At 45.0% G+C, this 25,736-nt stretch overlaps 1 protein-coding gene across 4 annotated transcripts in view; it reads right to left on the bottom strand.

The window, feature by feature from the left end:
* The window catches only part of LOC121536473 (tensin-1-like), a 318,940-nt gene extending 294,745 nt beyond the window's left edge, over positions 1 to 24,195 (bottom strand). For 3 of the 4 annotated variants that reach the window (XM_045206740.1, XM_045206741.1, XM_045206742.1), the window contains exon 1: positions 23,781 to 24,194. In XM_045206740.1, the coding sequence (XP_045062675.1) occupies positions 23,781 to 23,882 (102 nt within the window). In that variant the 5' untranslated portion in view covers positions 23,883 to 24,194. Of the gene's footprint in view, positions 1 to 23,780 lie in introns of all 4 variants that reach the window. The other variant, XM_045206739.1, reaches the window with a different exon arrangement.
* Positions 24,196 to 25,736: the final 1,541 nt, after the last annotated feature.

Genomic DNA, 25,736 nt, shown 5'->3' with positions numbered 1-25,736 from the left:
GTTGGGACAAACAATTACAAGTCTACACAGCTAAAATATTCTGAAATGACAGCAGTAATCTATGGCCAAAGCGATGATAGAAGACTTTGGTTTAAGCAAATGTGTAGATGGCTGGTAAAAACTATGATTTAGAATGGATTCACTTTTTACAGGAGAGCACAAAACCCTGTTGGCAGCCATCTTGAATGACTTCAGAATAAAACAAAATATTACTTGTTAAACAAAATCTCTTTCTCTGAGCAATTGTATTTGTATAAAATAATATAATTTCCTCATTTTTTGGTGCATACAATATAGCTCAGTATTTGAAATCTTTATTTTATACAGTCATTATTGCTCATCTTTATCAAGGGTGTCAATAATTTCAGACCACACTGTATGTGGGAGATAGAAATGAGCCTATTTATCAAATGGACGCCCAGAACATGGCAGACCAGAGCAAGTCTTGAGAGCAACCGTCTCCAGTCTGGTAGAGCCACACTGCGATTGTAAATCTTGAGCATTAGTTTGCTGCCAGCTATAGCACTCAGCCAAATCTAAAGTACACTACCATGATTACATACAGGCATATAGGTCATAGGTGGTTCCTGTATTTTGATTCCTCTCTAGGGCCCAATGAATGAATTACAATCAACACATTGAAAAAACATCCATTAACAATTTTGCACTGGCAAGTTCAAAGGCAGCAGGCGTAGGTGTGTAGAGCAACATTCCATTGATAAAGTTTGCATAGTGCAATGGTGATGGTTTTCTACTACTACTACTACTACAAGTTGCTATTATCTGGTTAAAGGAGTTCCCAAAATTCCAGATTCCCTTGCTTTCTTCCTATGGGTTACCTCCCAGTGTTAGTAGTGGTCTCTCCCTCGGCCCCCTTTAAATTAGTAGTGGTCTCTCCCTCTGCCCCCAGTAAATTCAGGCGACCGGGTAGCGCAGCGGTCTAAGGCACTGCATCACTGCTACAGACCTGGGGTCGATCCCGGGCTGTATCACAACCGGCCGTGATCGGGAGCCCCATAGGGTGGCGCACAATTGGCCCAGCGTTGTCCGGGTTAGGGGAGGGTTTGGCCGGGGTAGGCCGTCATTTAAAATAAGAATTTGTTCTTAACTGACTTGCCTGGTTAAATAAAGGATAAATAAAACAAATAAATAAATACTGTTAGTTGTGGTCTCTCCCTCGGCCCCTTGTACATTAGTTGTGGTCTCTCCCTTGGCCCCCGTACGTTAGTTGTGGTCTCTCCCTCTGCCCCCTGTAGGTTAGTTGTGGTCTCTCCCTCTGCTCCCTGTAAATTAGTAGTGGTCTCTCCCTCTGCTCCCTGTAAATTAGTAGTGGTCTCTCCCTCTGCTCCCTGTAAATTAGTAGTGGTCTCTCCCTCTGCCCCCTGTAGGTTAGTAGTGGTCTCTCCCTCTGCCCCCTGTAAATTAGTAGAGGTCTCTCCCTCTGCCCCCTGTAGGTTAGTAGTGGTCTCTCCCTCTGCTCCCTGTAAATTAGTAGTGGTCTCTCCCTCTGCTCCCTGTAAATTAGTTGTGGTCTCTCCCTCTGCTCCCTGTAAATTAGTTGTGGTATCTCCCTCTGCCCCCTGTAAATTAGTTGTGGTCTCTCCCTCTGCCCCCTGTAAATTAGTAGTGGTCTCTCCCTCTGCCCCCTGTAGGTTAGTAGTGGTCTCTCCCTCTGCCCCCTGTAGGTTAGTTGTGGTCTCTCCCTCTGCTCCCTGTAAATTAGTTGTGGTCTCTCCCTCTGCTCCCTGTAAATTAGTAGTGGTCTCTCCCTCTGCCCCCTGTAGGTTAGTTGTGGTCTCTCCCTCTGCCCCCTGTAGGTTAGTAGTGGTCTCTCCCTCTGCTCCCTGTAAATTAGTAGTGGTCTCTCCCTCTGCCCCCTGTAGGTTAGTTGTGGTCTCTCCCTCTGCCCCCTGTAGGTTAGTAGTGGTCTCTCCCTCTGCTCCCTGTAAATTAGTAGTGGTCTCTCCCTCTGCTCCCTGTAAATTAGTAGTGGTCTCTCCCTCTGCCCCCTGTAAATTAGTAGTGGTCTCTCCCTCTGCCCCCTGTAGGTTAGTAGTGGTCTCTCCCTCTGCTCCCTGTAAATTAGTTGTGGTCTCTCCCTCTGCTCCCTGTAAATTAGTTGTGTTCTCTCCCTCTGCTCCCTGTAAATTAGTAGTGGTCTCTCCCTCTGCCCCCTGTAAATTAGTAGTGGTCTCTCCCTCTGCCCCCTGTAGGTTAGTAGTGGTCTCTCCCTCTGCTCCCTGTAAATTAGTAGTGGTCTCTCCCTCTGCCCCCTGTAGGTTAGTAGTGGTCTCTCCCTCTGCCCCCTGTAGGTTAGTAGTGGTCTCTCCCTCTGCCCCTGTAAATTAGTAGTGGTCTCTCCCTCTGCCCCCTGTAGGTTAGTAGTGGTCTCTCCCTCTGCCCCCTGTAAATTAGTTGTGGTCTCTACCTCTGCCCCCTGTAAATTAGTAGTGGTCTCTCCCTCTGCCACCTGTAAATTAGTAGTGGTCTCTCCCTCTGCCCCCTGTAGGTTAGTTGTGGTCTCTCCCTCTGCCCCCTGTAGGTTAGTTGTGGTCTCTCCCTCTGCCCCCTGTAGGTTAGTTGTGGTCTCTCCCTCTGCTCCCTGTAAATTAGTAGTGGTCTCTCCCTCTGCCCCCTGTAGGTTAGTAGTGTTCTCTCCCTCGGCCCCCTGTAAATTAGTAGTGGTCTCTCCCTCTGCCCCCTGTAGGTTAGTAGTGTCCTCTCCCTCTGCCCCCTGTAAATTAGTAGTGGTCTCTCCCTCTGCCCCCCTGTAGGTTAGTAGTGGTCTCTCCCTCTGCTCCCTGTAAATTAGTAGTGGTCTCTCCCTCTGCTCCTGTAAATTAGTAGTGGTCTCTCCCTCTGCCCCCTGTAGGTTAGTAGTGGTCTCTCCCTCTGCTCCCTGTAAATTAGTAGTGGTCTCTCCCTCTGCTCCCTGTAAATTAGTTGTGGTCTCTCCCTCTGCCCCCTGTAGGTTAGTAGTGGTCTCTCCCTCTGCTCCCTGTAAATTAGTAGTGGTCTCTCCCTCTGCTCCCTGTAAATTAGTAGTGGTCTCTCCCTCTGCCCCCTGTAGATTAGTAGTGGTCTCTCCCTCTGCCCCCTGTAGGTTAGTAGTGGTCTCTCCCTCTGCCCCCTGTAAATTAGTAGTGGTCTCTCCCTCTGCTCCCTGTAAATTAGTTGTGGTCTCTCCCTCTGCTCCCTGTAAATTAGTAGTGATCTCTCCCTCTGCCCCCTGTAAATTAGTAGTGGTCTCTCCCTCTGCTCCCTGTAAATTAGTTGTGGTCTCTCCCTCTGCCCCCTGTAGGTTAGTAGTGGTCTCTCCCTCTGCCCCCTGTAGGTTAGTAGTGGTCTCTCCCTCTGCTCCCTGTAAATTAGTTGTGTTATCTCCCTCTGCTCCCTGTAAATTAGTAGTGGTCTCTCCCTCTGCTCCCTGTAAATTAGTAGTGGTCTCTCCCTCTGCCCCCTGTAGGTTAGTAGTGGTCTCTCCCTCTGCTCCCTGTAAATTAGTAGTGGTCTCTCCCTCTGCTCCCTGTAAATTAGTAGTGGTCTCTCCCTCTGCCCCCTGTAAATTAGTAGTGGTCTCTCCCTCTGCCCCCTGTAGGTTAGTAGTGGTCTCTCCCTCTGCCCCCTGTAGGTTAGTAGTGGTCTCTCCCTCTGCTCCCTGTAAATTAGTTGTGTTATCTCCCTCTGCTCCCTGTAAATTAGTAGTGGTCTCTCCCTCTGCTCCCTGTAAATTAGTAGTGGTCTCTCCTCTGCCCCCTGTAGGTTAGTAGTGGTCTCTCCCTCTGCTCCCTGTAAATTAGTAGTGGTCTCTCCCTCTGCTCCCTGTAAATTAGTAGTGGTCTCTCCCTCTGCCCCCTGTAAATTAGTAGTGGTCTCTCCCTCTGCCCCCTGTAGGTTAGTAGTGGTCTCTCCCTCTGCTCCCTGTAAATTAGTTGTGGTCTCTCCCTCTGCTCCCTGTAAATTAGTTGTGTTCTCTCCCTCTGCTCCCTGTAAATTAGTAGTGGTCTCTCCCTCTGCCCCCTGTAAATTAGTAGTGGTCTCTCCCTCTGCCCCCTGTAGGTTAGTAGTGGTCTCTCCCTCTGCTCCCTGTAAATTAGTAGTGGTCTCTCCCTCTGCCCCCTGTAAATTAGTAGTGGTCTCTCCCTCTGCCCCCTGTAGGTTAGTAGTGGTCTCTCCCTCTGCTCCCTGTAAATTAGTAGTGGTCTCTCCCTCTGCTCCCTGTAAATTAGTAGTGGTCTCTCCCTCTGCTCCCTGTAAATTAGTTGTGGTCTCTCCCTCTGCTCCCTGTAGGTTAGTAGTGGTCTCTCCCTCTGCTCCCTGTAAATTAGTTGTGGTCTCTCCCTCTGCTCCCTGTAAATTAGTAGTGGTCTCTCCCTCTGCCCCCTGTAAATTAGTAGTGGTCTCTCCCTCTGCCCCCTGTAGGTTAGTAGTGGTCTCTCCCTCTGCTCCCTGTAAATTAGTTGTGGTCTCTCCCTCTGCCCCCTGTAAATTAGTTGTGGTCTCTCCCTCTGCCCCCTGTAAATTAGTTGTGGTCTCTCCCTCTGCCCCCTGTAGGTTAGTAGTGGTCTCTCCCTCTGCCCCCTGTAGGTTTGTTGTGGTCTCTCCCTCTGCCCCCTGTAGGTTAGTTGTAGTCTCTCCCTCTGCCCCCTGTAGGTTAGTTGTGGTCTCTCCCTCTGCTCCCTGTAAATTAGTTGTGGTCTCTCCCTCTGCCCCCTGTAGGTTAGTTGTGGTCTCTCCCTCTGCTCCCTGTAAATTAGTTGTGGTTTCTCCCTCTGCCCCCTGTAAATTAGTTGTGGTCTCTCCCTCTGCCCCCTGTAAATTAGTTGTGGTCTCTCCCTCTGCCCCCTGTAAATTAGTTGTGGTCTCTCCCTCTGCCCCCTGTAGGTTAGTTGTGGTCTCTCCCTCTGCCCCCTGTAAATTAGTTGTGGTCTCTACCTCTGCCCCCTGTAAATTAGTAGTGGTCTCTCCCTCTGCCCCCTGTAAATTAGTTGTGGTCTCTCCCTCTGCCCCCTGTAGGTTAGTAGTGGTCTCTCCCTCTGCCCCCTGTAGGTTAGTAGTGGTCTCTCCCTCTGCCCCCTGTAAATTAGTAGTGGTCTCTCCCTCTGCCCCCTGTAGGTTAGTAGTGGTCTCTCCCTCTGCCCCCTGTAAATTAGTTGTGGTCTCTACCTCTGCCCCCTGTAAATTAGTAGTGGTCTCTCCCTCTGCCACCTGTAAATTAGTAGTGGTCTCTCCCTCTGCCCCCTGTAGGTTAGTTGTGGTCTCTCCCTCTGCCCCCTGTAGGTTAGTTGTGGTCTCTCCCTCTGCCCCCTGTAGGTTAGTTGTGGTCTCTCCCTCTGCTCCCTGTAAATTAGTAGTGGTCTCTCCCTCTGCCCCCTGTAGGTTAGTAGTGTTCTCTCCCTCGGCCCCCTGTAAATTAGTAGTGGTCTCTCCCTCTGCCCCCTGTAGGTTAGTAGTGTCCTCTCCCTCTGCCCCCTGTAAATTAGTAGTGGTCTCTCCCTCTGCCCCCTGTAGGTTAGTAGTGGTCTCTCCCTCTGCTCCCTGTAAATTAGTAGTGGTCTCTCCCTCTGCTCCCTGTAAATTAGTAGTGGTCTCTCCCTCTGCCCCCTGTAGGTTAGTAGTGGTCTCTCCCTCTGCTCCCTGTAAATTAGTAGTGGTCTCTCCCTCTGCTCCCTGTAAATTAGTTGTGGTCTCTCGCTCTGCCCCCTGTAGGTTAGTAGTGGTCTCTCCCTCTGCTCCCTGTAAATTAGTAGTGGTCTCTCCCTCTGCTCCCTGTAAATTAGTAGTGGTCTCTCCCTCTGCCCCCTGTAGGTTAGTAGTGGTCTCTCCCTCTGCCCCCTGTAGGTTAGTAGTGGTCTCTCCCTCTGCCCCCTGTAAATTAGTAGTGGTCTCTCCCTCTGCTCCCTGTAAATTAGTAGTGGTCTCTCCCTCTGCTCCCTGTAAATTAGTAGTGGTCTCTCCCTCTGCCCCCTGTAAATTAGTAGTGGTCTCTCCCTCTGCTCCCTGTAAATTAGTTGTGGTCTCTCCCTCTGCCCCCTGTAGGTTAGTAGTGGTCTCTCCCTCTGCCCCCTGTAGGTTAGTAGTGGTCTCTCCCTCTGCTCCCTGTAAATTAGTTGTGTTATCTCCCTCTGCTCCCTGTAAATTAGTAGTGGTCTCTCCCTCTGCTCCCTGTAAATTAGTAGTGGTCTCTTCCTCTGCCCCCTGTAGGTTAGTAGTGGTCTCTCCCTCTGCTCCCTGTAAATTAGTAGTGGTCTCTCCCTCTGCTCCCTGTAAATTAGTAGTGGTCTCTCCCTCTGCCCCCTGTAAATTAGTAGTGGTCTCTCCCTCTGCCCCCTGTAGGTTAGTAGTGTCCTCTCCCTCTGCCCCCTGTAAATTAGTAGTGGTCTCTCCCTCTGCCCCCTGTAGGTTAGTAGTGGTCTCTCCCTCTGCTCCCTGTAAATTAGTAGTGGTCTCTCCCTCTGCTCCCTGTAAATTAGTAGTGGTCTCTCCATCTGCCCCCTGTAGGTTAGTAGTGGTCTCTCCCTCTGCTCCCTGTAAATTAGTAGTGGTCTCTCCCTCTGCTCCCTGTAAATTAGTTGTGGTCTCTCGCTCTGCCCCCTGTAGGTTAGTAGTGGTCTCTCCCTCTGCTCCCTGTAAATTAGTAGTGGTCTCTCCCTCTGCTCCCTGTAAATTAGTAGTGGTCTCTCCCTCTGCCCCCTGTAGGTTAGTAGTGGTCTCTCCCTCTGCTCCCTGTAAATTAGTTGTGGTCTCTCCCTCTGCTCCCTGTGAATTAGTTGTGTTCTCTCCCTCTGCTCCCTGTAAATTAGTAGTGGTCTCTCCCTCTGCCCCCTGTAAATTAGTAGTGGTCTCTCCCTCTGCCCCCTGTAGGTTAGTAGTGGTCTCTCCCTCTGCTCCCTGTAAATTAGTAGTGGTCTCTCCCTCTGCCCCCTGTAGGTTAGTAGTGGTCTCTCCCTCTGCCCCCTGTAGGTTAGTAGTGGTCTCTCCCTCTGCCCCCTGTAAATTAGTAGTGGTCTCTCCCTCTGCCCCCTGTAGGTTAGTAGTGGTCTCTCCCTCTGCCCCCTGTAAATCAGTTGTGGTCTCTACCTCTGCCCCCTGTAAATTAGTAGTGGTCTATCCCTCTGCCACCTGTAAATTAGTAGTGGTCTCTCCCTCTGCCCCCTGTAGGTTAGTTGTGGTCTCTCCCTCTGCCCCCTGTAGGTTAGTAGTGGTCTCTCCCTCTGCTCCCTGTAAATTAGTTGTGTTATCTCCCTCTGCTCCCTGTAAATTAGTAGTGGTCTCTCCCTCTGCTCCCTGTAAATTAGTAGTTGTCTCTCCCTCTGCCCCCTGTAGGTTAGTAGTGGTCTCTCCCTCTGCTCCCTGTAAATTAGTAGTGGTCTCTCCCTCTGCTCCCTGTAAATTAGTAGTGGTCTCTCCCTCTGCCCCCTGTAAATTAGTAGTGGTCTCTCCCTCTGCCCCCTGTAGGTTAGTAGTGTCCTCTCCCTCTGCCCCCTGTAAATTAGTAGTGGTCTCTCCCTCTGCCCCCTGTAGGTTAGTAGTGGTCTCTCCCTCTGCTCCCTGTAAATTAGTATTGGTCTCTCCCTCTGCTCCCTGTAAATTAGTAGTGGTCTCTCCCTCTGCCCCCTGTAGGTTAGTAGTGGTCTCTCCCTCTGCTCCCTGTAAATTAGTAGTGGTCTCTCCCTCTGCTCCCTGTAAATTAGTTGTGGTCTCTCGCTCTGCCCCTGTAGGTTAGTAGTGGTCTCTCCCTCTGCTCCCTGTAAATTAGTAGTGGTCTCTCCCTCTGCTCCCTGTAAATTAGTAGTGGTCTCTCCCTCTGCCCCCTGTAGGTTAGTAGTGGTCTCTCCCTCTGCCCCCTGTAGGTTAGTAGTGGTCTCTCCTCTGCCCCCTGTAAATTAGTAGTGGTCTCTCCCTCTGCTCCCTGTAAATTAGTAGTGGTCTCTCCCTCTGCTCCCTGTAAATTAGTAGTGGTCTCTCCCTCTGCCCCCTGTAAATTAGTAGTGGTCTCTCCCTCTGCTCCCTGTAAATTAGTTGTGGTCTCTCCTCTGCCCCCTGTAGGTTAGTAGTGGTCTCTCCCTCTGCCCCCTGTAGGTTAGTAGTGGTCTCTCCCTCTGCTCCCTGTAAATTAGTTGTGTTATCTCCCTCTGCTCCCTGTAAATTAGTAGTGGTCTCTCCCTCTGCTCCCTGTAAATTAGTAGTGGTCTCTCCCTCTGCCCCCTGTAGGTTAGTAGTGGTCTCTCCCTCTGCTCCCTGTAAATTAGTAGTGGTCTCTCCCTCTGCTCCCTGTAAATTAGTAGTGGTCTCTCCCTCTGCCCCCTGTAAATTAGTAGTGGTCTCTCCCTCTGCCCCCTGTAGGTTAGTAGTGGTCTCTCCCTCTGCTCCCTGTAAATTAGTTGTGGTCTCTCCCTCTGCTCCCTGTAAATTAGTTGTGTTCTCTCCCTCTGCTCCCTGTAAATTAGTAGTGGTCTCTCCCTCTGCCCCCTGTAAATTAGTAGTGGTCTCTCCTCTGCCCCCTGTAGGTTAGTAGTGGTCTCTCCCTCTGCTCCCTGTAAATTAGTAGTGGTCTCTCCCTCTGCCCCCTGTAGGTTAGTAGTGGTCTCTCCCTCTGCCCCCTGTAGGTTAGTAGTGGTCTCTCCCTCTGCCCCCTGTAAATTAGTAGTGGTCTCTCCCTCTCTGCCCCCTGTAGGTTAGTAGTGGTCTCTCCCTCTGCCCCTGTAAATCAGTTGTGGTCTCTACCTCTGCCCCCTGTAAATTAGTAGTGGTCTATCCCTCTGCCACCTGTAAATTAGTAGTGGTCTCTCCCTCTGCCCCCTGTAGGTTAGTTGTGGTCTCTCCCTCTGCCCCCTGTAGGTTAGTTGTGGTCTCTCCCTCTGCCCCCTGTAGGTTAGTTGTGGTCTCTCCCTCTGCTCCCTGTAAATTAGTAGTGGTCTCTCCCTCTGCCCCCTGTAGGTTAGTAGTGTTCTCTCCCTCGGCCCCCTGTAAATTAGTAGTGGTCTCTCCCTCTGCCCCCTGTAGGTTAGTAGTGTCCTCTCCCTCTGCCCCCTGTAAATTAGTAGTGGTCTCTCCCTCTGCCCCCTGTAGGTTAGTAGTGGTCTCTCCCTCTGCTCCCTGTAAATTAGTAGTGGTCTCTCCCTCTGCTCCCTGTAAAGTAGTAGTGGTCTCTCCCTCTGCCCCCTGTAGGTTAGTAGTGGTCTCTCCCTCTGCTTCCTGTAAATTAGTAGTGGTCTCTCCCTCTGCTCCCTGTAAATTAGTTGTGGTCTCTCCCTCTGCCCCCTGTAGGTTAGTAGTGGTCTCTCCCTCTGCTCCCTGTAAATTAGTAGTGGTCTCTCCCTCTGCTCCCTGTAAATTAGTAGTGGTCTCTCCCTCTGCCCCCTGTAGATTAGTAGTGGTCTCTCCCTCTGCCCCCTGTAGGTTAGTAGTGGTCTCTCCCTCTGCCCCCTGTAAATTAGTAGTGGTCTCTCCCTCTGCTCCCTGTAAATTAGTTGTGGTCTCTCCCTCTGCTCCCTGTAAATTAGTAGTGATCTCTCCCTCTGCCCCCCTGTAAATTAGTAGTGGTCTCTCCCTCTGCTCCCTGTAAATTAGTTGTGGTCTCTCCCTCTGCCCCCTGTAGGTTAGTAGTGGTCTCTCCCTCTGCCCCCTGTAGGTTAGTAGTGGTCTCTCCCTCTGCTCCCTGTAAATTAGTTGTGTTATCTCCCTCTGCTCCCTGTAAATTAGTAGTGGTCTCTCCCTCTGCTCCCTGTAAATTAGTAGTGGTCTCTCCCTCTGCCCCCTGTAGGTTAGTAGTGGTCTCTCCCTCTGCTCCCTGTAAATTAGTAGTGGTCTCTCCCTCTGCTCCCTGTAAATTAGTAGTGGTCTCTCCCTCTGCCCCCTGTAAATTAGTAGTGGTCTCTCCCTCTGCCCCCTGTAGGTTAGTAGTGGTCTCTCCCTCTGCCCCCTGTAGGTTAGTAGTGGTCTCTCCCTCTGCTCCCTGTAATATAGTTGTGTTATCTCCCTCTGCTCCCTGTAAATTAGTAGTGGTCTATCCCTCTGCTCCCTGTAAATTAGTAGTGGTCTCTCCCTCTGCCCCCTGTAGGTTAGTAGTGGTCTCTCCTCTGCTCCCTGTAAATTAGTAGTGGTCTCTCCCTCTGCTCCCTGTAAATTAGTAGTGGTCTCTCCCTCTGCCCCCTGTAAATTAGTAGTGGTCTCTCCTCTGCCCCCCTGTAGGTTAGTAGTGGTCTCTCCCTCTGCTCCCTGTAAATTAGTTGTGGTCTCTCCCTCTGCTCCCTGTAAATTAGTTGTGTTCTCTCCCTCTGCTCCCTGTAAATTAGTAGTGGTCTCTCCCTCTGCCCCCTGTAAATTAGTAGTGGTCTCTCCCTCTGCCCCCTGTAGGTTAGTAGTGGTCTCTCCCTCTGCTCCCTGTAAATTAGTAGTGGTCTCTCCCTCTGCCCCCTGTAAATTAGTAGTGGTCTCTCCCTCTGCCCCCTGTAGGTTAGTAGTGGTCTCTCCCTCTGCTCCCTGTAAATTAGTAGTGGTCTCTCCCTCTGCTCCCTGTAAATTAGTAGTGGTCTCTCCCTCTGCTCCCTGTAAATTAGTTGTGGTCTCTCCCTCTGCTCCCTGTAGGTTAGTAGTGGTCTCTCCCTCTGCTCCCTGTAGGTTAGTTGTGGTCTCTCCCTCTGACCCCTGTAAATTAGTTGTGGTCTCTCCCTCTGCTCCCTGTAAATTAGTAGTGGTCTCTCCCTCTGCCCCCTGTAAATTAGTAGTGGTCTCTCCCTCTGCTCCCTGTAAATTAGTAGTGGTCTCTCCCTCTGCTCCCTGTAAATTAGTAGTGGTCTCTCCCTCGGCCCCCTGTAGGTTAGTAGTGGTCTCTCCCTCGGCCCCCTGTAGGTTAGTAGTGGTCTCTACCTCGGCCACCTGTAAATCCCTCGAATTCATCCGTGTCCTGAATCCTTCTCTCCTTCCTCTGTTTGGATTTATTCTCACCTGATGAAGGCCGTTTGTTCTGAGGATTAAGGAGCTGTCGGAATAAATTCCGTCGGTCTCTGATTAATTAGAGTGGTAGTAAGAGCAGTGTGTGTGTGTGTGTGTGTGTGTGTGTGTGTGTGTGTGTGTGTGCAGAAGATGAAAAAAAATTCCCATTGTGAAATAATACTTTTTAGCCTATTAATTGATGGAAATATCAGTCAACGGAAATACATTTGACTGGTCATGCTTGTCGGTCTATACGTTAATTTGCATAATTTAGTGGAATTAAATTGGTGTGTGTGTACAGTATATTCATTATGCATCTTATTTATCACATGCCTACAGCATACAGATACAGAGCCTTTGAGCAGAAAATCTGTCAGACAGCGCAAAAGCTGCTGCTGCAGCAGAATGTTGTTTCTGATGTTCTGAGTCCGTTAGGTGCCTTTTGGCAAACTCCAAGCAGGCTGTCATGTGCCTTTTACTGAGGAGTGGCTTCCGTCTGGCCACTCTAACATAACGGCCTGATTGGTGGAGTGCTGCAGAGATGGTTGTCCTTCTGGAAGGTTCTCCCATCTCCACAGAGGAACACTGGAGCTCTGTCAGAGTGACCACCGGGTTCTTGGTCACCTCCCTGACCAAGGCCCTTCTCTCCCGATTAGTCAGTTTGGCCGGTCGGCCAGCTCTAGGAAGAGTCTTGGTGGTTCCAAACTTGTTCCATTTAATAATGATTGAGGCCACTGTGTTCTTGGGGACCTTCAATGCTGCAGAAATATTTTGGTAGCCTTCCCCAGATTTGTGCTTTGATACAATCCTGTCTCGGAGCTCTACGGACAATTCCTTCGACCTCATGGCTTGGTTTTTACCCTGACATGCACTGTCATCTCTGGGACCTTATATAGACAGGTGTGTGCCTTTCCAAATCATGTCCAATCAATTGAATTTATCACGGGTGGACTCCAATCAAGTTGTAGAAACATCTCAAAGATGATCAATGGAAACAGGATGCACCTGAGCTTTATTTCGAGTCTCATAGCAAAGGGTCTGAATTCTTATGTAAATAAGGTATTTCTGTTTTTTATTGTTTTACAAATTTGCAACATAACAAAAAAAAAACATGTTTTTGCTTTGTCATTATGGGGTAATGTGTGTAGATTGATGAGGAATAGAAACAATTTAATCAATTTTAGAATAAGGCTGTAACGTAACAAAGTCAAGGGGTCTGAATACTTTCCGAATGCACTATATATCGTGAATCGGCCATAAGTTTGAAAAAAATTGAGATATGAGTTTTAGGCCATATCGCCCAGCCCTTTGGTGATGCACACACACTCACTCACACACACACACACACACACACACACACACACACACACACACACACACACACACACACACTCACTCACACACTCACTCACACACACACACTCCCTCACACACACACTCACTCACACACACTCACACACACACTCACACACATACTCACTCACACACACACACACACACACTCACTCACACACACACTCACTCACACACACACTCACTCACACACACACTCACTCACACACACACTCACTCACACACTCACACACTCACTCACACACACTCACACACTCACTCACACACACAACGCTGATGTCACATGTTATAGAGACATTGAACCACTGGACACTTCCAGTTTCACACTGCATTTAAATACTGTATCCCCGACATAGCTCATTCTAATATTTCTACTACTGTATATGTCACTCTTAGTATGTCTTGTGTCAATTCTCCCGGTGTACATATGTATAGATTGCATTTTGATTACATTTTAGTCATTTAGCAGACGCTCTTATCCAGAGCGACTTACAGTTCATGCATACATTTTATATTTTTTCATACTGGCCCCCCGTGGGAATCGAACCCACAACCAACTGAGCTACATCCCTGCCGGCCATTCCCTCCCCTACCCTGGACGACGCTGGGCCATGGGCGGCGCACAATTGGGGTTGTTAATTTTTGGGTTGTTAATTGGATCTGTCCTGCCATTCTTGATGTCTTGTTTATTTTTACTATCAAATTGTAATTATTTGTGTACTTCTTTGACATTTTACGGCATTGTTAGGAGCTATTAACATAAGCATTTTGCTGCACCCGCTATAACACCTGCTAAACTCTATACGAGACCAATAAACTTTGATTTGATCTGTTAGCTGATTACAACCGAATATGTAGTCACACTGCCCCTCCTCCTTAATATGAATTAATCTGACACCACCATGACACCTACAATACTACACTCAAACATAGCAGATCTCTGTGGTATAGTTTGGTGCTGATTACAACCATTGTTGGTAGGGACTATGTTATCAGTAGGACTTGCTCAGCTGGAGTCTGTTAATGACTATAGAGAAGTTTGCATTTTCCAAATTACACTCAAAGAGCTGGGACGATGAGGCAAAAATGATCGACACCGACCACACCGACCACACCGACCACACCGATCACTTATTGCAGCCATTTTGCGGATATTGTTCATTACAATAAGTAGCCTATAGTAGTTTGAAATGAAATAAAGTTTGCTACTATGGGTGATTGTTAATGGGACAATTGATGGCTGCAACTAAGAGTAGTTTAAAGGATAAAAAAAAGATTACTGTGGTGCACATTAATGTTATAAACTGTGGTGTACATTAATGTTATAAACTGTGGTGTACATTAATGTTATAAACTGTGGTGTACATTAACGTTATCAACTGTGGTGCACATTAATGTTATAAAATGTGGTGCACATTAATGTTATAAACTGTGGTGTACATTCATGGTATAAACTGTGGTGCACATTAATGTTATAAACTGTGGTGTACATTAATGTTATAAAATGTGGTGCACATTAATGTTATAAACTGTGGTGCACATTAATGTTATAAAATGTGGTGCACATTAATGTTATAAACTGTGGTGTACATTCATGGTATAAACTGTGGTGCACATTAATGTTATAAACTGTGGTGTACATTAATGTTATAAACTGTGGTGCACATTAATGTTATAAAATGTGGTGCACATTAATGTTATAAACTGTGGTGTACATTAATGTTATAAACTGTGGTGTACATTAAAGTTATAAACTGTGGTGCATATTAATGTTATAAACTGTGGTGCACATTAATGTTATAAACTGTGGTGCACATTAATGTTATAAACTGTGGTGCACATTAATGTTATAAACTGTGGTGCACATGTTATAAACTGTGGTGTACATTAATGTTATAAACTGTGGTGCACATTAAGGTTATAAACTGTGGTGCACATTAAGGTTATAAACTGTGGTGTACATTAATGTTATAAACTGTGGTGTACATTAATGTTATAAACTGTGGTGCACATGTTATAAACTGTGGTGCACATTAATGCTATAAACTGTGGTGCACATTAATGTTATAAACTGTGGTGCACATGTTATAAACTGTGGTGCACATTAATGATATAAACTGTGGTGTACATTAATGTTATAAACTGTGGTGCACATTAATGTTATAAACTGTGGTGTACATGAATGTTATAAACTGTGGTGTACATTAATGTTATAAACTGTGGTGCACATGTTATAAACTGTGGTGCACATTAATGTTATAAACTGTGGTGTACATTAATGTTATAAACTGTGGTGCACATTAATGTTATAAACTGTGGTGTACATTAATGTTATAAACTGTGGTGCACATGTTATAAACTGTGGTGTACATTAATGTTATAAACTGTGGTGCACATGTTATAAACTGTGGTGCACATTAATGTTATAAACTGTGGTGTACATTAATGTTATAAACTGTGGTGCACATTAATGTTATAAACTGTGGTGTACATTAATGTTATAAACTGTGGTGTACGTTAATGTTATAAACTGTGGTGCACATTAATGTTATAAACTGTGGTGTACATTAATGTTATAAACTGTGGTGCACATGTTATAAACTGTGGTGCACATTAATGCTATAAACTGTGGTGCACATTAATATTATAAACTGTGGTGCACATGTTATAAACTGTGGTGCACATTAATGTTATAAACTGTGGTGTACATTAATGTTATAAACTGTGGTGCACATTAATGTTATAAAATGTGGTGTACATTAATGTTATAAACTGTGGTGTACATTAATGTTATAAACTGTGGTGCACATGTTATAAACTGTGGTGCACATTAATGTTATAAACTGTGGTGTACATTAATGTTATAAACTGTGGTGCACATTAATGTTATAAACTGTGGTGTACATTAATGTTATAAACTGTGGTGCACATGTTATAAACTGTGGTGTACATTAATGTTATAAACTGTGGTGCACATGTTATAAACTGTGGTGCACATTAATGTTATAAACTGTGGTGTACATTAATGTTATAAACTGTGGTGCACATTAATGTTATAAACTGTGGTGTACATTAATGTTATAAACTGTGGTGTACGTTAATGTTATAAACTGTGGTGCACATTAATGTTATAAACTGTGGTGTACATTAATGATATAAACTGTGGTGCACATTAATGTTATAAACTGTGGTGTACATTAATGTTATAAACTGTGGTGTACATTAACGTTATCAACTGTGGTGCACATGTTATAAACTGTGGTGCACATTAATGTTATAAACTGTAGTGCACATGTTATAAACTGTGGTGCACATTAATGTTATAAACTGTGGTGTCCATGAATGGTATAAACTGTGGTGCACATTAATGTTATAAACTGTGGTCCACATGTTATAAACTGTGGTGCACATTAATGTTATCAACTGTGGTGCACATGTTATAAACTGTGGTGCACATTAATGTTATAAACTGTGGTGTACATTAATGTTATAAACTGTGGTGCACATTAATGTTATAAACTGTGGTGTACATTAATGTTATAAACTGTGGTGCACATGTTATAAACTGTGGTGTACATTAATGTTATAAACTGTGGTGCACATGTTATAAACTGTGGTGCACATTAATGTTATAAACTGTGGTGTACATTAATGTTATAAACTGTGGTGCACATTAATGTTATAAACTGTGGTGTACATTAATGTTATAAACTGTGGTGTACGTTAATGTTATAAACTGTGGTGCACATTAATGTTATAAACTGTGGTGTACATTAATGTTATAAACTGTGGTGCACATGTTATAAACTGTGGTGCACATTAATGCTATAAACTGTGGTGCACATTAATGTTATAAACTGTGGTGCACATGTTATAAACTGTGGTGCACATTAATGTTATAAACTGTGGTGTACATTAATGTTATAAACTGTGGTGCACATTAATGTTATAAAATGTGGTGTACATTAATGTTATAAACTGTGGTGTACATTAATGTTATAAACTGTGGTGCACATGTTATAAACTGTGGTGCACATTAATGTTATAAACTGTGGTGTACATTAATGTTATAAACTGTGGTGCACATTAATGTTATAAACTGTGGTGTACATTAATGTTATAAACTGTGGTGCACATGTTATAAACTGTGGTGTACATTAATGTTATAAACTGTGGTGCACATGTTATAAACTGTGGTGCACATTAATGTTATAAACTGTGGTGTACATTAATGTTATAAACTGTGGTGCACATTAATGTTATAAACTGTGGTGTACATTAATGTTATAAACTGTGGTGTACGTTAATGTTATAAACTGTGGTGCACATTAATGTTATAAACTGTGGTGTACATTAATGATATAAACTGTGGTGCACATTAATGTTATAAACTGTGGTGTACATTAATGTTATAAACTGTGGTGTACATTAACGTTATCAACTGTGGTGCACATGTTATAAACTGTGGTGCACATTAATGTTATAAACTGTGGTGCACATGTTATAAACTGTGGTGCACATTAATGTTATAAACTGTGGTGTCCATGAATGGTATAAACTGTGGTGCACATTAATGTTATAAACTGTGGTCCACATGTTATAAACTGTGGTGCACATTAATGTTATCAACTGTGGTGCACATGTTATAAACTGTGGTGCACATCAATGTTATAAACTGTGGTGCACATTAATGTTATAAACTGTGGTGCACATGTTATAAACTGTGGTGTACATTAATGTTAAAAAACTGTGGTGCACATTAATGTTATAAACTGTGGTGCACATTAATGTTATAAACTGTGGTCCACATGAATGTTATAAACTGTGGTGCACATTAAGGTTATAAACTATGGTGTACATTAATTGTTTAAACTGTGGTGCACATTAATGTTATAAACTGTGGTGTACATTAATGTTATAAACTGTGGTGCACATGTTATAAACTGTGGTGTACATTAATGTTATAAACTGTGGTGCACATGTTATAAACTGTGGTGCACATTAATGTTATAAACTGTGGTGTACATTAATGTTATATACTGTGGTGCACATTAATGTTATAAACTGTGGTGTACATTAATGTTATAAACTGTGGTGTACATTAATGTCATAAACTGTGGTGCACATTAATGTTATAAACTGTGGTGCACATTAATGTTATAAACTGTGGTGCACATTAATGTTATAAACTGTGGTGTACATTAATGTTATAAACTGTGGTGTACATTAATGTTATAAACTGTGGTGTACATTAACGTTATCAACTGTGGTGCACATGTTATAAACTGTGGTGCACATGTTATAAACTGTGGTGCACATTAATGTTATAAACTGTGGTGTCCATGAATGGTATAAACTGTGGTGCACATTAATGTTATAAACTGTGGTCCACATGTTATAAACTGTGGTGCACATTAATGTTATCAACTGTGGTGCACATGTTATAAACTGTGGTGTACATTAATGTTAAAAAACTGTGGTGCACATGTTATAAACTGTGGTGCACATTAATGTTATAAACTGTGGTCCACATGAATGTTATAAACTGTGGTGCACATTGAGGTTATAAACTATGGTGTACATTAATTGTTTAAACTGTGGTGCACATTAATGTTATAAACTGTGGTGTACATTAATGTTATAAATTGTGGTGCACATTAATGTTATAAACTGTGGTGCACATTCGTGTTATAAAATGTGGTGCACATTTGTGTTATAAAATGTGGTGCACATTCGTGTTATAAAATGTTGTGCACATTCGTGTTATAAAATGTGGTGCACATTCGTGTTATAAACTGTGGTGCACATTCATGTTATAAACTGTGGTGCACATTAATGTTATAAACTGTGGTGCACATTAACGTTATAAACTGTGGTGTACATTAACGTTATAAACTGTGGTGTACATTAACGTTATAAACTGTGGTGCACATTAATGTTATAAACTGTGGTGCACATTAATGTTATAAACTGTGGTGCACATTAATGTTATAAACTGTGGTGCACATTAACATTATAAACTGTGGTGCACATTAATGTTATAAACTGTGGTGTACATTAATGTTATAAACTGTGGTGTACATTAACATTATAAACTGTGGTGTACATTAACGTTATAAACTGTGGTGCACATTAATGTTATAAACTGTGGTGCACATTAATGTTATAAACTGTGGTGCACATTAACGTTATAAACTGTGGTGCACATGTTATAAACTGTGGTGCACTTTAATGTTATAAACTGTGGTGCACATCAATGTTATAAACTGTGGTGTACATTAATGTTATAAACTGTGGTGTACATTAATGTTATAAACTGTGGTGCACATGAATGTTATAAACTGTGGTGTACATTAATGTTATAAACTGTGGTGCACATTAATGTTATAAACTGTGGTGTACATTAATGTTATAAACGTATCATTCTATTCATCATTATCACATCAATTCAGGCAATTTATCGCAATCAGTTTTTTTGTCCATATGGCCCAGCTCTCCTCAGACACCACTGATTAGTTTATCTACAGGAAAACTGTCCTGATTAGGGTACAGCGACTAGTATCCCATGGGTACTCATGAGTCCACAGATCTATACGCCTCAGTGCCAACTGTAGCAAAAGAAGCCCAGCGAATGTCTGGCATAATAATAATAAATAATAATATGCCATTTAGCAGACGCTTTTATCCAAAGCGACTTACAGTCATGTGCGCATACATTTTTACGTATGGGTGGTCCCGGGGATCGAACCCACTACCCTGGCATTACAAGCGCCATGCTCTACCAATTGAGCTACAGAGGACCACATAGCAAGCCATGTGATTTTATGGGCCAACTATTTCTCTTCCCTTATTCAGAGTCAGCTTAATACCTCTTCCTTATTTCCACGGATGGAGAAATCAAGGGTGATAATTATCAATTGAGGAGGGAGAGAACGATTCCAGCAGGCAAGAGCTATGGGGATGAGGGCTGAATTTGAAGTGTGTGGTGAATTGAGGGCAGGGGAAGGAGTACCCAACCATATCTGTACCCAGCCACATCTACAACCCCACCCCCATGATTAGCTACAGAAGGGTTTCAGGGCGCAGGTCACGTGACCACATTCCCCTACTCATTCCACTCATGGAGCCATGGCCGACAAGGCAGTCCCTGTTATCCCTGCTCCACCACCCCTCCTTACCTTGACCCTTTCCCCTAACCAGCTTCGGCGCCCAGCGCCCAGACACTGCCTAGTGCAGACCACCCCAATGTCACAGCAGCAGTCTTCATGACCTCCTAGTCCTTATTAGACACGCTTTATTGTTCATCACTGAGGGCAGTCTATAAACTGCCCGTCAAGAGACAATATGGTCTACTGTCATCTGATTACTACGTATTCAATTGGTCTGTTCAGAAAATGCTTTTGCAATATCTCTTTGTGTTGATGTGATACAGTGCTTTCGGAAAGTATTCAGACCCCTTGACTTTTTCCACATTTTGTTACGTTACAGCCTTATTCTAAAATTGATTAAATTAAATATTTTCCCAATCTACACACAATACCCCATAATGTGAAAGCAAAAACAGGTTTTTAGAAATGTTTAAAAATGTATAATTTGTTTTTTGTTTTTATATATATATATATATATATCACATTTATATAAGTATTCAGACCCTTTGCTATGAGACTCGAAATTGAGCTCAGGTGCATCCTGTTTCTATTGATTATCCTTGAGATGTTTGTTCAACTTTATTGGAGTCCAGCTGTGGTAAATTAAATTGATTGAACATGATTTGGAAAGGCACACACCTGTCTCTATAAGGTCCCACAGTTGACCGTGCACATTAGAGCAAAAACCAAGCCATGAGGTCGAATAAATTGTCTGTACAGCTCCGAGACAAGATTGTGTCGAGGCACAGATCTGGGGAAGGGTACCAAAAAATGTCTGCAGCATTGAAGGTCCCCAAGAACACAGTGGCCTCCATCATTCTTAAATGGAAGACGTTTGGAACCATCAAGACTCTTCCTAGAGCTGGCTTCCCGGCCAAATTGAGCAATCGGGGGAGAAGGGCCTTGGTCAGGGAGGTGACCAAGAACCCGATGGACAGAGCTCCAGAGTTCCTCTGTGGAGACAGGAGAACCTTCCAGAAGGACAACCATCTCTGCAGCACTCCACCAATCAGGCCTTTATGGTAAAGTGGACAGATGGAAGCCACTCCTCAGTAAAAGGCACATGACAACCCGCTTGAGGTTTGCCAAAAGGCACCTAAAGGACTCTCAGACCATGAGAAACAAGATTCTCTGGTCTGACGAAACCAAGATTGAACTCTTTGGCCTGAATGCCAAGCGTCACATCTGGAGGAAACCTGGCACCATCCCTACGGTGAAGCATGGTGGTGGCACCATCCCTACGGTGAAGCATAGTGGTGGCACCATCCCTACGGTGAAGCATGGTGGTGGCACCATCCCTACGGTGAAGCATGGTGGTGGCACCATCCCTACGGTGAAGCATGGTGGTGGCACCATCCCTACGGTGAAGCATGGTGGTGGCAGCATCCCTACGGTGAAGCATGGTGGTGGCAGCATCCCTACGGTGAAGCATGGTGGTGGCACCATCCCTACGGTGAAGCATGGTGGTGGCACCATCCCTACGGTGAAGCATGGTGGTGGCACCATCCCTACGGTGAAGCATGGTGGTGGCACCATCCCTACGGTGAAGCTTGGTGGTGGCACCATCCCTACGGTGAAGCATGGTGGTGGCACCATCCCTACGGTGAAGCATGGTGGTGGCACCATCCCTACGGTGAAGCATGGTGGTGGCACCATCCCTACGGTGAAGCATGGTGGTGGCACCATCCCTACGGTGAAGCATGGTGGTGGCACCATCCCTACGGTGAAGCATGGTGGTGGCACCATCCCTACGGTGAAGCATGGTGGTGGCACCATCCCTACGGTGAAGCATGGTGGTGGCACCATCCCTACGGTGAAGCATGGTGGTGGCACCATCCCTACGGTGAAGCATGGTGGTGGCAGCATCCCTACGGTGAAGCATGGTGGTGGCACCATCCCTACGGTGAAGCATGGTGGTGACACCATCCCTACGGTGAAGCATGGTGGTGGCAGCATCCTTACGGTGAAGCATGGTGGTGGCACCATCCCTACGGTGAAGCATGGTGGTGGCACCATCCCTACGGTGAAGCATGGTGGTGGCAGCATCCCTACGGTGAAGCATGGTGGTGGCACCATCCCTACGGTGAAGCATGGTGGTGGCTGCATCCGCATTATTACAACATTTGGGAGTCGCATGGCGATGCGGTACGGAGCTCGATTTGGCCTCTGCATGCCTCCAGAAACTCCTTCATTGCGTCACACCCTCCATATGGAGCCTCCGACCACATTTTCGGATCATAAATTGCCTTTTAGTCTATGCCAGGGCTTCCCGACCCTCTTTCTGGAGATCTACCGTCCTGTAGGTTTTCAGTCCAACCCTAATTTAACACACATGATTCTACTTATTAGCTGCTCAACAAGACCTTAACTAGCTGAATCAGATATGCTAAATTAGGGTTGGACTGAAAACCTACAGGACAGCCCTGGTCTAGGCCTTAGTTCACTGACATGGGCGCAAATATATATATATATATATATATATATATATATATATATATATATATATTCGTTCCCGCTTGACTAAAACAATCTTGGTCGACCAACAGCCTAATGACCAAACAATCGACCAGTCGACTAATTGGGGTCAGCCCTACACAATATATACAAAAGTATGTGGACACCCCTTCAAATTAGTGGATTCGGCTATTTCAGCCACATCCGTTGCTGACAAGTATATAAAATCGAGCACAGTCATGCAATCTCTATAGACACACATTGGCAGTAGAATGGCCTTACTGAAGAGCTCAGTGACTTTCAACGTAGAACCGTCATTGGATGCTACCTGTCAAACAAGTCAGTTCATCAAATTTCTGCCCTGCTAGAGCGCCCCCGGTCAACTGTAAGTGCTGTTATTGTGAAGTAGAAACGTCAAGGAGCAACAACGGCTCAGCCACGAAGTGGTAGGCCACACAAGCTCACAGAACTGGACTGCCGAGTGCTAAAGGTCCTAGGTTAAAACACTCACTGCCGAGTTCCAAACTGCCTCTGGAAGCAACGTCAGCACAGGAACTGTTCGTCGGAAGCTTCAAGAAAAAGCCTAAGATCACCATGTGCAATGCCAAGCGTCGGCTGGAGTGGTGTAAAGCTCGTCTACATTGGACTCTGGAGCAGTGGAAACGCGTTCTCTGGAGTGATGAATCACGCTTCACCATCTGGCAGTCCGACGGACAAATCTGGGTTTTGCGGATGCCAGGAGAACGCTACCTGCTCGAATTCATAGTGCCAACTGTAACGTTTGGTGGAGGAGGAATAATGGTCTGGGGCTGTTTTTCATGGTTTGGGCTAGGCCCCTTAGTTCCAGAGAAGGGAAATCTTAACGCACAGCATACAATGACATTCCAACTTTGTGGCAACAGTTTGGGGAAGGCCCTTTCCTGTTTCAGCATGACAATGCCCCCGTGCACAAAGCGAGGTCCCTACAGAAATGGTTTGTCGAGATCGGTGTGGAAGAACTTAACTGGCCTGCACAGAGCCCTGACCTCAACCCCATCGAACACTTTTGGGATGAATTGGAATGCCTGGCCTAATCGCCCAACATCAGTGCCCGACCTCATTAATGCTCTTGTGGCTGAATGGAAGCAAGTCCCAGCAGCAATGTTCCAACATCTAGTGGAAAGCCTTCACAGAAGAGTGGAGGCTGTTATAGCAGCAAAGGGGGGGACCAACTCCATGTTAATGTCCATGATTTTGGAATGAAATGTTCGACAAGCAGGTGTCCACATACTTTTGGTAATGTAGTGTATATAAAATGGGCAGTACCGGACCCAGAATTTTACCTTGTGTAACGCCACATGCGATATCTATTTTCTCTGAGTTATGTTCACCAAGAGTGACAAAAAAACTCTCGACTGGTTAAAAAGGTCCTAAACCAATTTAGAACTGGACCGGAGAGGCCAACCCAACTCTCCAGTCTGTCCAGAAGGACATCATGGTCAACAGTGTCGAATGCAGCGCTTAAATCCAAAAGTACAAGGACAGAGAGCTGTTTGGCATCTGTGTTGGCTCTAAGATCATTTACCACTTTAACTAAGGCTGTCTCTACGCTATGTTGGGCACGAAAACCAGATAAATATGAATTCATAATGGTTGCAAATTCACAAAGAAAATACATGGTTGGTCACCTTGTTTTGTGTGAATGAAGGACCGCATGTAGGCTAGCCTACTATATCAATTGATGCGTGGTTTGAACAGCTGTCACGCAGGTAAACAGATGCCGATTAGACCCCCTGCCCCGTTAAATGCATTGTCAAATTCAAAAAAAGTGCCATTTTCTGTGCCAACTATCTGCGCTATCATTGAAAAGCTTGTATGTTAATTATGGGAATGGGTGATGTGTCCTACCTTGTTCAACACTTTCTTGTCCTCTTTCTTTTCCTCATGTTGGTCAAGAGGAATTTGCAGCAGGTCGTCTTCACAACAGATGAAACTCACTGTGCATCCCATCCAGGCAAATTCAGATCAGAGTCGCGTGGACCCATTCAAAAAACGTGATATTTCAGAGCTACGTTTCCCTCCGCTTAGTGAATTCTCGCAGGCTCTTTACTTAAGCAGGTAAAACTCTGCTCCTGTGTTCCTGCCCCCCAAATGATGAAAGTATTGAAATCGAAGGCAATATCGCTAGCACTTCTATGAAACGGTTACGGTTATAAATTCTATAAACAGGACACAATTGTCTCTAAATTTCTCACTCCATGTCTTGCACCAAATTTTGTTCCCGTTTCCCACTAACCCCCATGCATAATCCCACATCGAACTGCTTTCCCGCTGTTCATGAAGAGGCAGGATTGAAAGTTTTTAAAAAAAAACACGACTATGAGCACTACACGACTATGAGCACTGGGTAGTAGTACAAGCTACAGTTCTCTCTCTCTCTCTCTCTCTCTCTCTCTCTCTCTCTCTCTCTCTCTTTCTCACTTTCTCTCTCTCTCTCTCTCTCTCTCTCTCTCTCTCTCTCTCTCTCTCTCTCTCTCTCTCTCTCTCTCTCTCTCTTTCTCTCTTTCTCTCTCTCTCTTTCTCACTTTCTATCTCTCTCTCTCTCTCTCTCTCTCTCTCTCTCTCTTTCTCTCTTTCTCTCTCTCTCTCTTTCTTTCTTTCAATTCAATTCAATTTAAGGCCTTTATTGGCATGGGAAACGTATGTTAACATTGCCAAAGCAAGTGAAGTACATTTACATTTACATTTACAATTACATTTACATATGAAACGGTTACGGTTATAAATTCTATAAACAGGACACAATTAGAAGTCTTTCTCTCTCTGCATCAATGTAACTTTATAACTTTATTTGAATTTGATTGATTGATTGATTGATTGATTACTGTGCAAATTAAAAACATGTTAAAAATGGAACAACACATTGAAAGCAAAATAAAAGTATCCTCCAGGCCATCCTTGGGAAACACCCTACCAACGATCAGCCAAAACCATTGGCCACATTACCTTCTGCACCTTTGACAGTAGTTGGTTGTGAGCGATGGCTCTTTCCTGATTTGACAACATAATCTTGGTCTGCGGTTGGTGCACCATGCAGACAGTTTGCAAAAAAAAAGTGTGAGAATCCAAGATCAACTAAGTTTTTCTTTGGTTACTTCAACACACTAGCATGTCTTTCCTCTGATGTATTTTATAATGTAGTGTGTCAAATACGAAATATGTAAACATGGTGATGGTGTGAAGAAAATTATGTCAGCACGACAACGTCATGACTCTTAGGCAAATGGAAGAGGCACGTGTGTAATGGGCCATGGACACAGTCCCTGTGGAGCTGGAGAACTGCACAGCCAGATGGGGGCTATAGGAGAATGTGTTGGTTTTGGACTTGGACCTGCACGGCTTTACGAGTCCTCCTTCTCCCAACATCATCTCTCTCTCTCTCTCTCTCTCTCTCTCTCTCTCTCTCTCTCTCTCTCTCTCTCTCTCTCTCTCTCTCTCTCTCTCTCTCTCTCTCTCTCTCTCTCTCTCTCTCTCTCTCTCTCTCTCTCTCTCTCTCTCTCTCTCTCTGCGCAGGACCTGGGTCGTGTTCAGTAGGTGGAAACATTATGAAAACAGGGAGGTACTACCGGAACTTGACTAATAAGAACACAGATGTTCTCTTTCTGTTGCAAAGCATTTTGCTACAGCGTGTCCTACTGAATACTGTAGGACACATCGTATTCCTCACGTTTACGCGTCCCAATCCTCCCAGAGACCAGCAGAGCAGATCCCTCCACCTGATTCAGATCAACTTCCCAGGAATATCCAACACAATATTCTGCACATTCCCACATGGCATGGACCTGATCCGAAGCTCTCACAGAG

The sequence above is a fragment of the Coregonus clupeaformis genome, chromosome 23 (assembly GCF_020615455.1).
Source record: "Coregonus clupeaformis isolate EN_2021a chromosome 23, ASM2061545v1, whole genome shotgun sequence".
Taxonomy (NCBI): Eukaryota; Metazoa; Chordata; class Actinopteri; order Salmoniformes; family Salmonidae; genus Coregonus; species Coregonus clupeaformis.
This window is presented reverse-complemented; position numbering and strand designations above follow the sequence as displayed.